Genomic DNA, 15,984 nt, shown 5'->3' with positions numbered 1-15,984 from the left:
GGGTGTGTTTATGAGAGAGACCCCGACCAACCTGAGTGTTATCTACACTTTTCTACTCCAGGGAGATTAAGTCGTCGTTGTGCCTCGGCTTATCCAAAGAAATAAAGTCCTTTATCAGAATCAATGTGACCTGGTTTTTCAGAGCGACAACGATCCATTTTATGCCTCAGCTGCCGAACCAGGAGACAAGAACATCTGGTGGGAAATATTCCCATATGGAGAATTTGACAAGCGTGTTACTAACACACACATGTTGTTATTGTTGATGATATTGTTGCAATGAAGCCAATAATAGCAACCAGTGTAAATGCTTTACACAAACAAGTTCAAAGGTCAACTACAGTAGTGATAGGGTTAGCATTAGGTCTCTTAGCGTATTCCAACATGGCCGATAACATGACCTGCATATCTTACAAATGTAAACATAAACCCTGAGCTTATTTTAGTTGAAGTGACTATGCCACTAGCTACATCATACAGAACACACGCTGCTCTCCTCGTCTGATATCCATTCTTCTCTACTCTTCTACCCAGAGACTTGTAATTACCTAGTCATTAACCCTACTAACCTAACAGTGATCCAGACAAACACAGAGCGACTCTACTCTGCTTATGCTCAGTTCCATATTGATCCCTAGACCCTATACCCTAACCCCTAGCCCTACACCTTAACCCAACCCCTAGACCCTACACCCCAGCCACTACTGTAGATCTGAGAGGATTGGATAGATGGAAGCAATAGGCCTATGGCAACCAATCAGAACCAATAGACCTATTGCAACCAATCAGAAGTGATTACCGTAACGCTGATATATAGCCAATCCTCTCAGATCAAGACAAGAGTCTAGGGGGCGATATGGAATTCAGGGTGTGTGTCGGTAAAAGCCACGAAACTGTCCGTCTCTGAAATCTGTCTTGCCTACTACTTCCTAAAAGTATAAGCTAACTTTTTTTAATGAATTTAAGCAAAATTCCAAAAACTTCCACCCTTAACATCCCATGGAAATTTCCAGGAAAATATCTGACCCATTGCAACCCTAGTCCAAGATCGAGGGAAAGATGAACAGAGCAAAGTACAGAGAGATCCTTGATGAAAACCTGCTCCAGAGCACTCAGGACCTTAGACTGGGGTGAAGGTTAACCTTCCAATATTACAACGACCCTAAGCACACAGCCAAGTCAACGCAGGAGTGGCTTCGGGACAAGTCTCTGAATGTCCTTGAGTGGCCCAGCCAGAGCACAGACTTGAACATCTCTGGAGAGACCTGAAAATAGCTGTGCAGCGACGCTCCCCATCCAACCTGACAGAGCTTGAGAGGATCTGCAGAGAAGAATGGGAGAAACTCCTTACATACAGGTGTACCAAGCTTGTAGCGTCATACCCAAGAAGAATCGAGGCTGTAATCGCTGCCAAAGGTGCTTCAACAAAGTACTGAATTAAGGTTCTGAATATTTATGTAAATGTGATATTTCCGTTTTTATTTTTAATACATTTGCAAAAATGTCTAAAAACCTGTTTGCGCTTTGTCTTTATGGAGTATTGTGTGTAGATTGATGAGGGAAAAAACAGTTCAATCAATTTTAGAATACGGCTGTAATGTAACAAAATGTGGAAAAAGTCAAGGGGTCGGCATACTTTCCGAATGCAATGCATGTCCATCCACACAACCACTCAGCATATCCTAAGACTAACAATTCCACAAACATACTCTCACACACGGAAATGGAAGAAATATGTGTGTGTTGCTTCCTCCAGTCCTCCGTTCACGCACACACGAACGCAGGCACACAAAATGTTTTCCCTGTACCTCCTTAGCCTTGTAAAGAGCACTGTATATATTATACTGCCCATCTAGAAGATAATGGTTTCATATGTTTGGTTACTTTATCTGATCATCCAGGCACCACAGAATTCTCCCTGCAAGTGTAACTGAGCCTCAGACGCTTAATATTCAGGCTTTCCTAACTTGAAATTATTACACTTTTATCAACTATATATATTTACATTTGCATAAAATAACACACCAACAGTAACTCTTGAACCGTTCAAATTAGTCACCAAACCAACTTTCACATACAAAGGCTATCCTGTCCACCGCCACAAAAATACTTTTTAAAGAGCTGAAGCATGTCACACAATTTTACTTCATGGAACATTACCATCTAGTTTACGTGTAAATCTTAGATGCTTTTATAAAACACAATTTATTTTTAGAAGGACTGTAGGTAAAGGGACTGTAGTCGGAAGTTTACATACACTTAGGTTTAATGACTTAGTCATTAAAACTCATTTTTCAACCACTCCACAAATTTCTTGTTAACAAACTATAGTTTTGGAAAGTCGGTTAGGACATCTACTTTGTGCATGACACAAGTCATTTTTCCAACAATTGTTTACAGACAGATTATTTCACTTATAATTAATTCACTGTTTCACAATTCCTGTGGGACAGAAGTTTACATACACTAAATTGACTGTGCCTTTAAACAGCTTGGAAAATTCCAGAAAATTATGTCATGGCTATAGAAGCTTCTGATAGGCTAATTGACATCATTTGAGTCAATTGGAGGTGTACCTGTGGATGTATTTCAAGACCTACCTTCAAACTCAGTGCCTCTGCTTGACATCAATGGAAAATCTAAAGAAATCAGCCAAGACCTCAGAATTCTTTTTTTTTGTAGACCTCCACAAGTCTGGTTCATCCTTGAGAGCAATTTCCAAACGCCTGAAGGTACCACATTCATCTGTACAAACAATAGTACGCAAGTATAAACACCATGGGACCACGCAGCCGTCATACCGCTCAGGAAGGAGATGCGTTCTGTCTCCTAGAGATGAACGTACTTTGGTGCGAAAAGTGCAAATCAATCCCAGAACAACAGCAAAGGATCTTGTGAAGATGCTGGAGGAAACAGGTACAAAAGTATCTATATCCACAGTAAAACGAGTCCTATATCGACATAACCTGAAAGGCCACTCAGCAAGGAAGAAGCCACTGCTCCAAAACCGCCATAAAAAAGCCAGACTACGGTTTGCAACTGCACATGGGGACAAAGATCGTACTTTTTGGAGAAATGTCCTGTTGTCTGATGAAACAAAAATAGAACTGTTTGGCCAAAATGACCATCGTTATGTTTGGAGGAGAAAGGGGGAAGCTTGCAAGCCGAAGAACACCATCCCAACCGTGAAGCACGAGTGTGGCAGCATCATGTTGTGGGGGTGCTTTGCTGCAGGAGGGACTGGTGCACTTCACAAAATAGATAGGATCATGAGGATAGAAAATGATGTGGATATATTGAAGCAACATCTCAAGACATCAGTCAGGAAGTTAAAGCTTGGTCACAAATGGGTCTTCCAAGTGGACAATGACCCCAAGCATACTTCCAAAGTTGTGGCAAAATGGCTTAAGGACAACAAAGTCAAGGTATTGGAGTGGCCATCACAAAGCCCTGACCTCAATGCTTTAGAACATTTGTGGGCAGAACTGAATAAGCGTGTGCGAGCAAGGAGGCCTACAAACGTGACTCTGTTACATCAGCTCTGTCAGGAGGAATGGGCCAGAATTCACCCAACTTATTGTGGGAAGCTTGTGGAAGGCTACCCGAAACGTTTGACCCAAGTTAAACAATTTGAAGGCAATTCTACCAAATATTAATTGAGTGTATATAAACTTCTGACCCACTTGGAATGTGATGAAAGAAATTAAAGCTGAAATAAATCATTCTCTCTACTATTATTCTGACATTTCACATTCTTAAAATAAAGTGGTGATCGTAACTGACCTAAGACAGGGAATTTTTACTGGGATTAAATGTCAGGAATTGTGAAAAACTGAGTTTAAATGTATTTGGCTAAGGTGTATGTAAACCTCTGACTTCAACTGTACATATAGGTAGGGGTATAGTGACTAGGCAATGGGATGGATAATATACAGTAGCAGCAGCGTATGTGATGAGTCAAAAGGGTCAATGCAGATGGTCCGGGTAGCTATTGGTCAACTATTTGACTAACCATTTAGCAGTCTTATAGCTTGGGGATAGAAGCTGTTCAGGGTCCTGTTGGTCTTGTTGGTTAATTTTCCTCTCTCTGACATTAGGGATACAGACTCTGTCAATGTCAAGTTGTTGTATGTTCTTTTTTTCCTTGTGAATAGCCACCTTCATATTTCAAATATGCCATTTAATCTGGGTGCACTTAAAATGAATAATAAAATGTGCAGACATCTCAGCCAATAGATAACATTCATTCCTTTCTTCAATAGCCATTCAGGTGGGTTGCTGGAGGGAGACGTGAGTGTTCTTCCATACACTTAAGAGAAGAATGATTGGTTTTGTTTCTATGGTTTCAACTTTTGGTTCAATATTTGCCTCACTTTCTGTCTCTCTTTCTCTCCCCGACCCATCTCTCTCGCCAGGATCTGTCGAGTCTGCACCCAGACTGCGAGTATATATTACAGCTGGAGCGAGAGGAGCGGCATTGTCTTCAATACATCACAGAGCACGACAACAACCACACTACACTAGGTATCCGTGTCATTATCGTCTTAGAATGAGCCATTACATTTTCTCACTCTCCAGTTTACTGCTCATCTCAATTAATAGTCAGTCATAATATGATATACAGTATGTTCACATGTAAACATGAGAGTCTGGCATTGAATAAATTATTTATAGACAATAGGTTGTTGAAAGAGCAGATTCCAAAACGATTCTAGAGTAAAAGTAGTAAGTGCATTATAATATATCACAAGAGAGGAGCTACAGTGCATAGTTGAAGTGAGCTATCCCTTTAAGGCCTATATACAGTGTATAGTTGAGGTGAGCTATCCCTTTAAGGCCTATATACAGTGTATAGTTGAGGTGAGCTATCCCTTTAAGGCCTATATACAGTGTATAGTTGAGGTGAGCTATCCCTTTAAGGCCTACAGTGTATAGTTGAGGTGAGCTATCCCTTTAAGGCCTATATACAGTGTACAGTTGAGGTGAGCTATCCCTTTAAGGCCTATATACAGTGCATAGTTGAGGTGAGCTATCCCTTTAAGGCCTATATACAGTGTATAGTTGAGGTGAGCTATCCCTTTAAGGCCTATATACAGTGTATAGTTGAGGTGAGCTATCCCTTTATGGCCTATATACAGTGTATAGTTGAGGTGAGCTATCCCTTTAAGGCCTATATACAGTGTATAGTTGAGGTGAGCTATCCCTTTAAGGCCTACAGTGTATAGTTGAGGTGAGCTATCCCTTTAAGGCCTATATACAGTGCATAGTTGAAGTGAGCTATCCCTTTAAGGCCTACAGTGTATAGTTGAGGTGAGCTATCCCTTTAAGGCCTATATACAGTGCATAGTTGAGGTGAGCTATCCCTTTAAGGCCTATATACAGTGTATAGTTGAGGTGAGCTATCCCTTTAAGGCCTATATACAGTGCATTCAGAAAGTATTCAGACTCCTTCCCTTTTTTCACATTTTGTTACGTTACAGCCTTATTATAAAATGGATTAAAATATGTTTTTTTCCCATCATCAATCTACACACAATACCCCACAATGACAAATAGAAAAACAGGTGTTTAGACATTTTTGCAAATGTATTAAAAATAAAAACAGAAATACATTATTTACATAAGTGTTCAGACCCTTTGTTATGAGACTCAAAATTGAGCTCAGGTGCATCATGTTTCCATTGATCATCCTTGAGATGTTTCTACAACTTGGAGTCCACATGTGGTAAATTCAATTGATTGGACATGATTTGTAAAGGCACACACCTGTCTAAATAAGGTCCCACAGTTGACAGTGCATGTCAGAGAAAAAACCTAGCCATGAGGTCGAAGTCACCAAGAACCCAATGGTCAATCTGTCAGAGCTCCAGAGTTTGTCTGAGGCGATGGGAGAACCTTCCAGAAGGACAACCATCTCTGCAGCACACCACCAACCAGGCCTTTATGGTAGGGTGGCCAGACAGAAGCCACTCCTCAGTAAAAGGCACATGGCAGCCCGCTTGGAGTTTGCCAAAAGGCACCTAAAGGTCTCCAGACCATGAGAAACAAGATTCTCTGGTCTGATGAAACCAAGATTGAACTATTTGGCCTGAATGCCAAACATCACGTCTGGAGGAAACCTGGCACCATCCCTACGGTTAAGCATGGTGGTGGTAGCATCATGCTGTGGGGATGTTTTTCAGTGGCAGGGACTGGGAGGCTAGTCAGGGAAAGATGAATAGAGCGAAGAGATCCTTAATGAAAACCTGCTCCAGAGCGCTCAGGACCTCAGACTGGGGTGAAGGTTCACCTTCCAACAGGACAACGACACTAAGCACACAGCCAAGACAAGGCTGGAGTGGCTTCGGGACAGGTCTCTGAATGTCCTTGAGTGGCCCAGCCAGAGCTCGGACTTGAACCTGATCGAACATCTCTGGAGAGACCTGAAAATAGCTGTGCAGCGATGCTCCCCATCCAACCTGACAGAGCTTGAAAGGATCTGCAGAGAAGAATGGAAGAAACTCCCCAAATACAGGTGTGCCAAGCTTGTAGCGTCATACCCAAGAAGATTCAAGGCTGTAATCGCTTGCAGCAAAAGGGTCTGAATACTTATGTATTTAAAAAACTTTTTTTTGTACCTGTATTTGCTTTGTCATTATTGGATATTGTGTGTAGATTGAGAATAAACAAAATATATATATGTAACAAAATGTGGAAAAAGTCTTGCACTATACAGTATGTAGACAAACACAGTGTGCTTAAACTAATAACACACAAATTATTCTATTTGTCTTGTATATATTGAATACATTATTTAAACATTCACAGTGTAGGTTGGAAAAAGTATGTGAACTCCTAGGCTAATGACTTCTCCAAAAACTAATTGGAGTCAGGAGTCAGCTAACCTGGAGTCCAATCAACGAGACGAGATTGGAGATGTTGGTTAGAGCTGCCTTGCCCTCTAAAAACACTCACAAAATTTGAGTTTGCTATTCACAAGAGGCATTGTCTGATGTGAACCATGCCTCAAACAAAAGAGATCGCAGAAGACCTAAGATTAAGAATTGTTGACTTGCATAAAGCTGGAAAGGGTTACAAAAGTAGCTCTAAAAGCCTTGACGTTCATCAGTCCACGGTAAGACAAATTGTCTATAAATGGAGAAAGTTTAGCACTGTTGCTACTCTCCCTAGGAGTGGCCGTCCCGCAAATATGACTGCAAGAGCACAGCGCAGAATGCTCAATGAGGTTAAGAAGAATCCTAGACTTACAGAAATCTCTGGAATATGCTAACATCTCTGTTGACGAGTCTACGATACGTTAGACACTAAACAAGAATGGTGTTCATGGGAGGATCACGGAAGAAGCCACTGCTGTCCAAAAAAAACATTGCTGCACGTCTGAAGTTTGCATAAGTGCACCTGGATGTTCCACAGCGCTACTGGCCAAATATTCTGTGGACAGATGAACCTTACAGTTGAGTTGTTTGGAAGGAACACACAACACTATGTGTGGAGAAAAAAAGGCACAGCACACCAACATCAAAACCTCATCCAACTGTAAAGTATGGTGGAAGGAGCATCATGGTTTGTAGCTGCTTTGCTGCCTCAGAGCCTGGACAGCTTGCTATCATCAACGAAAAAATTAGTTCCCAAGTTTATCAAGACATTTTGCAGGAGAATGTTAGGCTATCTGTCCGCCAATTGAAGCTCAACAGAAGTTGAGTGATTCAACAGGGCAACAACCCAAAACACAGAAGTAAATCAACAACAGAATGGCTTCAACAGAAGAAAATACGCCTTCTGGAGTGGCCCAGTCAGAGTCCTGACCTCAACCCGATTGAGATGCCGTGGCATGACCTCAAGAGAGCAATTCACACCAGACGTCCCAAGAATATTGCTGAACTGAAACTGATTTGTAAAGAGGAACGGTCCAAATTTCTCCTGACCGTTGTGTAGGTCTGATCCGCAACTACAGAAATGTTTGGTTGAGGTTATTGCTGCCAAAGGAGGGTCAACCAAAAAAATCAAACATTTGGTATCGTCTTCACCATCACTCTACCCCTATCCGATGGTCAGTGCAGCATCAACGTTATTGCATCCAACACCTTGCATCCAACACCTCCAAGGGTTCACATACTTTTTCCACCCTGTACTGTGAATGTTTACACGGTGTGTTCAATAAAGACATGAACACGTCTAATTGTTTGTGTGTTATTAGTTGAAACAGACTGTGAGTGAGGTATTATGTTTGGGTTGTGATTTAAGTAGGCTTTATGAATGAATGTACTGTAGACTATACATCACCTCTCTCTGTCTCTCTCTCTCTCTGGAAGGTTGTCTACCGTTCTGGGACTCTGTGGTGTGCTGGCCATATGCTGCGGTTGGGGAGATGATCAACACAACCTGTCCTGCTGTCTTCTCTTTTTGGGGGAATAACACAGGTGCAGGTGACATTTGTGTATGTGCATGCAGTAATTATCTTTGTCCGTTTTCCACTGGCTTTCAATCCCTGTCAGTCACAGTAACACAGTGACTGACAGCCCATAGTCCCGCCCCTCATGGGGGTTCTGTTTCTCATCCCCGGTGACCCCTAACCTTTGGCCTCTACCTCAGCAGGGTCAGTCAGCAGAAACTGCACCAGCATTGGATGGTCGCGACCCTTCCCCCCGTACCACACAGCCTGTAGTGGGGACGACGACGTTCACATTCCAGAGGTGAAAGAGAGTTTAGAGAGAAGGTTCAGGGGTAGGGTTGCTAAGGGAGGGTATATTACTGGAAACTTTCTAAGTTTACCAGTAAACAACCAGAATTTTGCTAACTTTCAAGGAATATATGAATTTATCGATGACATCTAGTGGCCTTTTTGGGTATTTATTACAAGATTATTACAAGTGTCTGTAATTATCTCTGGCCCTCTGTGTGGCCCTATCACATGTAAAATATATATAAAACATCAAATAAGATTATTTAAAAATGTAAAATACAATGATAAAGCTGTAAGCATTATCCTAAATATAAACCATCAATGTAGTGAACACCATTGGTGTTCAGGGTTTCATAGTCAAATAAATAGTATGGTGTTTAATATGTCAATATGTCTTTGTTGTAAATGTTTTGGGGCCAAACTAGTGGCAGTTGTGAAAAAAAACCTAGAGTTGGAAATCTCATTCAAGTCTGATATTATCATCATGAGCAAAAGCAATTGGTTTTCTACCCAATGTTGCAATTTTATTAAACACGAGACCAGCAAAATAGATGAAACTGTGTGGTGGCACTAGTAGGAACACCGGCACCTAGTGGGCAAAACTTGGTACTTTCACACTCATTTCTGGTAAAGATTGCAAGTGATTTCAATGGCTAATTTCTCTGAACAGGGGGGATAAAAATCACCATCTTCACAGGGAGTGCATTACAAAGGTTGAATTATCAATACTCCAAGCAACAACTCCATACTACTTTCAATCAATCAAATGTATTTAAAAAGCCCTTCTTACATCAACAGATGTCACAAGGTGCTTGTAGGTAAACCCAGCCTAAAACCACAAAGAGCAAGCAATGCAGATGTACAGTAGACGCACGGTGGCTAGGAAAAAAACCCTAGAAAGGCAGGAACCTAGCTGTGCCTGTGGAGATTATAAGAGTACATGGCCATTAAGACTAGAATGTTCTTCAAGATGTTCAAACGTTCCTAGATGACCAGCAGTGTCAAATAATAATCACAGTGGTTATAGAGGGTGTAACAGGTCAGCACCTCAGGAGTAAATGTCAGTTGGCTTTTCATAGCCGAGCATTCAGAGGTCGAGACAGCAGGTGTGGCAGAGAGCGAGAGAGGGTTAAAACATCCGTTCCGGGATAAAGTAGCAGGTCTGGTGAACAGGTCAGGGTTCCATAGCCGCAGGCAGAACAGAAACTGGATCACGACAAGGTGGACTGGGGAAGGGGACAGCCAGGAGTCATCAGGCTGTCCTGAGGCATGGTCCTAGGGCCTAGGTCCTCTGCGACTGAAGAGAGATGGATGAATTAGAGGGAACATACTTAAGATCACACAGGAAACCAGATAAGACAGGAACGTTTCCCCAGATAGGACAGACTAACGGACGGCATGGGAGAGCACTAGCAAGCCAATGCCTCAGCCCCCGTAATACGGTCAGAGGCAAAGAATCCCAGTGGAGAGAGGGGAGTCGGCCAGGCAGAGACAGCAAGGGTGGTTCGTCACTCCAGTGCCTTGCCGTTCACCTTCGCACCCCTGGGCCAGACTACACTCAATCATAGGACCTAGTGAAGAGATGAGTCTTCAGTAAAGACTTAAAGGTTGTCAGACATAGAGAACTAATAGTGTATACTGGTTGTTGGGGTGGGAGTGGTGTGGGGGGTCTGTGGGTGGCTAATGATCATTTTATTGTCATTTGATCATTATTAGAAAGACTTATCGTCCAAATCGAATGTTAGGTACTACATTTATTTACAATTATTTGAATCCTGTGAATTAAAATGGCCAATTTGGGTGCAATCAATTACCTTAATGTCTCAGCGATCAAATTATATTTCAACAAAATAGTGTTTCAGGAATGATTATCTAATCTGTTTCTAACTACAGAAACGATTTCAGAACAATCTGGGTGGCTTGGCTGGGTTTCATGGCTTGCTGAAATGACATGGAATGACCCCAGAGCCTCAAAGCTGATCTAGGATCAGGTCCCCCTGTTCATATAATCGTACTTATTATGATCTAAAATAGAGAACTGATCCTAAATGAGCACCCGTACTCTGAGAGGCTTCATTAGTACAGGTCCTGGTGTCAAGTGGGAGTGCCGATATAAGATCTGTTTGTTTTTAGATCATAATGAACAAAAGTATATGGACAGGGTGAAGCTGATCCTAGATCAGCTCCACTACTCTGAGACTGAATATGGGTTCTGATCTCTATGTGAAACCTATGCAGGACTCCTACTTTGCCACTGTCAAGCTGATCTACACCATCGGCTACGGCACCTCCCTGGTCTTCCTCTCCATCGCCGTGGTGATCCTGTTGCTCTTCAGGTAGGAGGAGGTCAAAGGTCACAACAGGAGATTGTTTTGAGGTCGTTGTTGGGTGAAGAAAAAGAATGGCTAGAATTTGCATACTCTACTGTAATACCAAAGTTGACCTCTGCCCTCCAGTGGGTTTTGAGAAGGAGGCAAGGAGAGAGGATGTGAGGAATATGCAATTGAGATTCTCCCAATATCTACCATGCTTTCCTCCCCTCCTCTCTCCCTCCAGTCATTTTTAGCAGGCTAATCTAATAAAACACTCTTAAACGACAAATCCATAGATGGCCATTTACTCACTCGCTCTCGCTCTCTCGCTAAATTCACTCAAATGAATTATGGTCTCTTTAAGGAATGACAGTAAAAGAGAGACTGGTGGGCTCACACATTGGGGGGTGGCGATATAGTAGTGACCATGAGCTGGATATGTAATAAACAGATAGGCAGATAATAGCATACTAAAGCTGAGTGGTATAATTTATGATCTCAGTAACAAACACCTGCTAACGCCAGCACCCTCTCTCTCTCTCTCTCTGTCTCTGTCTCTGTCTCTGTCTCTCTCTCTCTCTCTCTCTCTCTCTCTCTCTCTCTCTCTCTCTCTCTGTGTCAATTCAATTTCAATTTAAGGGCTTTATTGGCATGGGGAACATATGTTAACATTGCCAAAGCAAGTGAAGTAGATAAACAAAAGTGAAATAAACAATTGACAGTAAACATTACACTTCCAAAATAATAAAGACATTCAAATGTCATATTATGTGCAAATAGTTAAGTACAAAAGGGAAAATAAATAAACATAAATATGGGTTGTATCTACAATGGTGTTTGTTCTTCACGGGTTGCCCTTTTCTTGTGGCAACAGGTCACACATCTTGCTGCTGTGATTGTACAGTCGTGGCCAAAGGTTATGAGAATGACACAAATATTAATTTTCTCAAAGTCTGCTGCTTCAGTGTCTTTAGATATTTTTGTCAGATGTTACTATGGAATACTGAAGTATAATTACAAGCATTTCATAAGTGTCAAAGGCTTTTATTGACAATTACATGAAGTTGATGCTAAGAGCCAATATTTGCAGTGTTGACCCTTCTTTTTCAAGACCTCTGCAATCCGCCCTGGCATGCTGTCAAATAACTTCTGGGCCACATCCTGACTGATGGCAGCCCATTCTTGCATAATCAATGCTTGGAGTTTGTCAGAATTTGTGGGGTTTTGTTTGTCCACCCGCCTCTTGAGGATTGACCACAAGTTCTCAATGGGATTAAGGTCTGGGGAGTTTCTTGGCCATGGACCCAAAATATCAATGTTTTTTTCCCCGAGCCACTTAGTTATCACTTTTACCTTATGGCAAGGTGCTCCATCAGGCTGGAAAAGGCATTGTTCATCGTCAAACTGTTCCTGGATGGTTGGGAGAAGTTGCTCTCGGAGGATGTGTTGGTACCATTCTTTATTCATGGCTGTGTTCTTAGGAAAAATTGTGAGTGAGCCCACTCCCTTGGCTGAGAAGCAACCCCACACATGAATGGTCTCAGGATGCTTTACTGTTGGCATGACACAGGACTGATGGTAGTGCTCACCTTGTCTTCTCCGGATAAGCTTTTTTCCGGATGCCCCAAACAATCGGAAAGGGGATTCATCAGAGAAAAGTACTTTACCCCAGTCCTCAGCAGTCCAATCCCTGTACCTTTTGCTGAAATCAGTCTGTGCCTGATGTTTTTCCTGGAGAGAAGTGGCTTCTTCTTCTTGACACCAGGCCATCCTCAAAGTCTTCGCCTCACTGTGCGTGCAGATGCACTCACACCTGCCTGCTACCATTCCTGAGCAAGCTCTGTACTGGTGGTGCCCCGATCCCGCAGCTGAATCAACTTTAGGAGACGGTCCTGGCGCTTGCTGGACTTTCTTGGGCGCCCTGAAGCCTTCTTCACAACAATTGAACTGTTCTCCTTGAAGTTCTTGATGATCTGATAAATGGTTGATTTAGGTGCAATCTTACTGGCAGCAATATCGTTGCCTGTGAAGCCCTTTTTGTGCAAAGCAATGATGATGGCATGTGTTTCCTTGCAGGTAACCATGGTAGACAGAGGAAGAACAATGATTCCAAGCACCAGCCTCCTTTTGAAGCTTCCACTCTGTTATTCGAACTCAATCAGCATGACAGAGTGATCTTCAGCCTTGTCCTTGTCAACACTCACACCTGTGTTAACGAGAGAATCACTGACATGATGTCAGCTGGTCCTTTTGTGGCAGGGCTGAAATGCAGTGGAATTGTTTTGGGGGGATTCAGTTCATTTGCATGGCAAAGAGGGTCTTTGCAATTAGTTGCAATTCATCTGATCACTCTTCATAACATTCTGGAGTATATGCAAATTGCCATCATACAAACTGAGGCAGCAGACTTTGTGAAAATGTATATTTGTGTCATTCTCAAAACTTTTGGCCACGACTGTATACTGTGGTATTTCACCCAAAAAATATGGGAGTTTATCAAAATTGGGTTTGTTTTCGAATTCTTTGTGGATCGATTCAATCTTAGGGAAATATGTCTCTCTAATATGGTCATACATTTGGCAGGAGGTTAGGAAGTGCAGCTCAGTTTCCACCTCATTTTGTGGGCAGTGTGCACATAGCCTGTCTTCTCTTCAGAGCCAGGTCTGCCTACGGCGGCTTTTCTCAATAGCAAGGCTATGCACACTGAGTCTGCACATAGTCAAAGCTTTCCTTAAGTTTGCGTCAGTCACAGTGGTCAGGTATTCTGCCACTGTGTACTCTCTGTTTAGGGCCAAATAACATTCTAGTTTGGTCTGTTTTTTGTTATTTCTTTCCAATGTGTCAAGTAATGATTTTTTTGTTTTCTCATGACTTGTTTGGGTCTAATTGTGTTGCTGTGCTGGGGCTCTGTGGGGTGTGTTTGTGGACAGAGCTCCAGGACCATCTTGCTTAGGGGACTCTTCTCAACACATTATTGTTTCTAAACCTAAGGCTCCCCTATTGTTGTACTATTCTCCTTGACCTAATTTTAATGTCTTTCAATTGTTGGTTGAGAAGTGTGGTCCTTCGTCCTGACAGTGTTTTATGTGTGTGTGTGTGTGTGTGGTCTGTTGTCCTGACAGTGTTGTGTGTGTGTGTGTGTGTGTGTGTGTGTGTGTGTGTGTGTCCTTTATCCTGACGGTGTTGTGTGTGTGTGTGGTCCATTTGTATTTATTATGGATTAGCTGTTGCCCATTAGGTGTTGCCCAGGCAGCAGCTACTCTTCCTGGGGTCCAGCAAAATTAAGGCAGTTATACATTTTAAAAACATTACAATACATGCTCCGAGTGGCGCAGCGGTCTAAGGCACTGCATCTCGGTGCAAGAGGCGTCACTACAGTCCCTGGTTCGGATCCAGGCTGTATCACATCCGGCTGTGATTGTGAATCCTATAGGGTGGTGCACAATTGGCCCAGCGTCGTCCGGGGTAGGCCATCATTGTAATTAAGAATTTGATCTTAACTGACTTGCTAAGTTAAATAAAGGTTAAATATAAAATCATAACAGATTTCACAACATAAATGTGTGCCCTCAGGCCTCTACTCTACTACCACATATCTATAACACAAAATCCATGTGTGTATCATGTGTTTGTTTCTGTGTTTGTGTTGCTTCACATTTATCTGTTTTCTAAATCAAATTTTCCTGCTGGCATGAGTTACTTGATTGGAATAGAGTTCCATGTAGTCATGGCTCTGTAGTACTGTGGGCCTCCCATAGTCTGTTCTGGACTTGTGGACTGTGAAGACACCTCGGGTGGCATGTCTTGTGGGGTATGCACGGGTGTCTGAGCTGTATGCTAGTCGTTCAAACAGACCTCTGGTGGTATGTCTTGTGGGGTAAGCACGGGTGTCTGAGCTGTATGCTAGTAGTTCAAACAGACCTCTGGTGGCATGTCTTGTGGGGTATACACGGGTGTCTGAGCTGTATGCTAGTAGTTCAAACAGACCTCTGGTGGCATGTCTTGTGGGGTATACACGGGTGTCTGAGCTGTATGCTAGTAGTTCAAACAGACAGCTCTGTGCATTCAACATTTCAATACCTCTCATAAATACATGTAGTGATGAAGTCAATCTCTCCTCCACTTTGAGCCAGGAGAGATTGACATGCATATTATTAATATTAGCTGTCTGTGTACATCCAAGGGCCAGCCGTGCTGCCTTGTTCTGAGCCATTTGCAATGGCACCTCTTTGTGGCACCTGACCACATGACTGAACAGTAGTCAAGGTGCGACAAAATTAGGGCCTGTAGGACCTACACTGTTGATAGTGTTGTTAAGAATGCAGAGTAGCGCTTTATTATAGACAGACTTCTCCCCATCTTAGCTACTGTTGTATCAATATGTTTTGACCATGACAGTTTACAATCCAGGGTTACTCCAAGCAGTTTAGTCCCCTCAACTTGCTCAATTTCCACATTATTTTTTACAAAATTTAGTTGAGGTTTAGTGAATGATGTCCCAAATACAATGCTTTTAAATATTTAGGACTAACTTATTCCTTGCTACGCATTCTGAAACTAACTGCAGCTCTCTGTTAAGTGTTGCTGGCATTTCAGTCTGTAATGGTTTTCTTAGAGAAGTGGAGGAGTCAGGCGCAGGACACAGGGATAAAGGTAAACAAACGTGTTTACTAAAATTATCAATAAATCTTCTCATCGAAAAATACATAGTTTGGAGAAAACACCTCCAACTACACAAAACAGACAAACAATCACCGACAAGACAAACAGGAAATGCAGATGTTAAATAATGAACATGATTAGCGAAATGAAAAACAGGTGTACACAATAAAGACAAAACCAAACTAACAGTGAAACATCGATCGGTGGCAACTAGTAAGCCGGTGACGTCGACCGCCCGAACAAGGAGAGGGGCCGACTTCGGCGGGAGTCGTGACAGTACCCCCCCCCCGACGCGCGGCTCCAGCAGCGCGCCGACACCGGCCTCGG

The 15,984-nt window shown here is 42.5% G+C and overlaps 1 protein-coding gene across 1 annotated transcript in view; it reads left to right on the top strand.

The window, feature by feature from the left end:
• Nucleotides 1–15,984, top strand: part of LOC115151588 (growth hormone-releasing hormone receptor-like) — a 57,409-nt gene that overhangs the window by 15,978 nt on the left and 25,447 nt on the right. The window contains exons 2-5 of the mRNA XM_029695640.1: nucleotides 4,416–4,524; nucleotides 8,313–8,420; nucleotides 8,593–8,693; nucleotides 10,922–11,019. Coding sequence (XP_029551500.1) covers nucleotides 4,416–4,524; nucleotides 8,313–8,420; nucleotides 8,593–8,693; nucleotides 10,922–11,019 — 416 coding nt within the window. The remainder of the gene's footprint in view (nucleotides 1–4,415; nucleotides 4,525–8,312; nucleotides 8,421–8,592; nucleotides 8,694–10,921; nucleotides 11,020–15,984) is intronic.

This window comes from Salmo trutta, chromosome 17, assembly GCF_901001165.1.
Source record: "Salmo trutta chromosome 17, fSalTru1.1, whole genome shotgun sequence".
NCBI lineage: Eukaryota > Metazoa > Chordata > Actinopteri > Salmoniformes > Salmonidae > Salmo > Salmo trutta.
The sequence above is the reverse complement of the archived record's forward strand: the minus strand, read 5'-3'. Positions and strand labels throughout refer to the sequence as shown.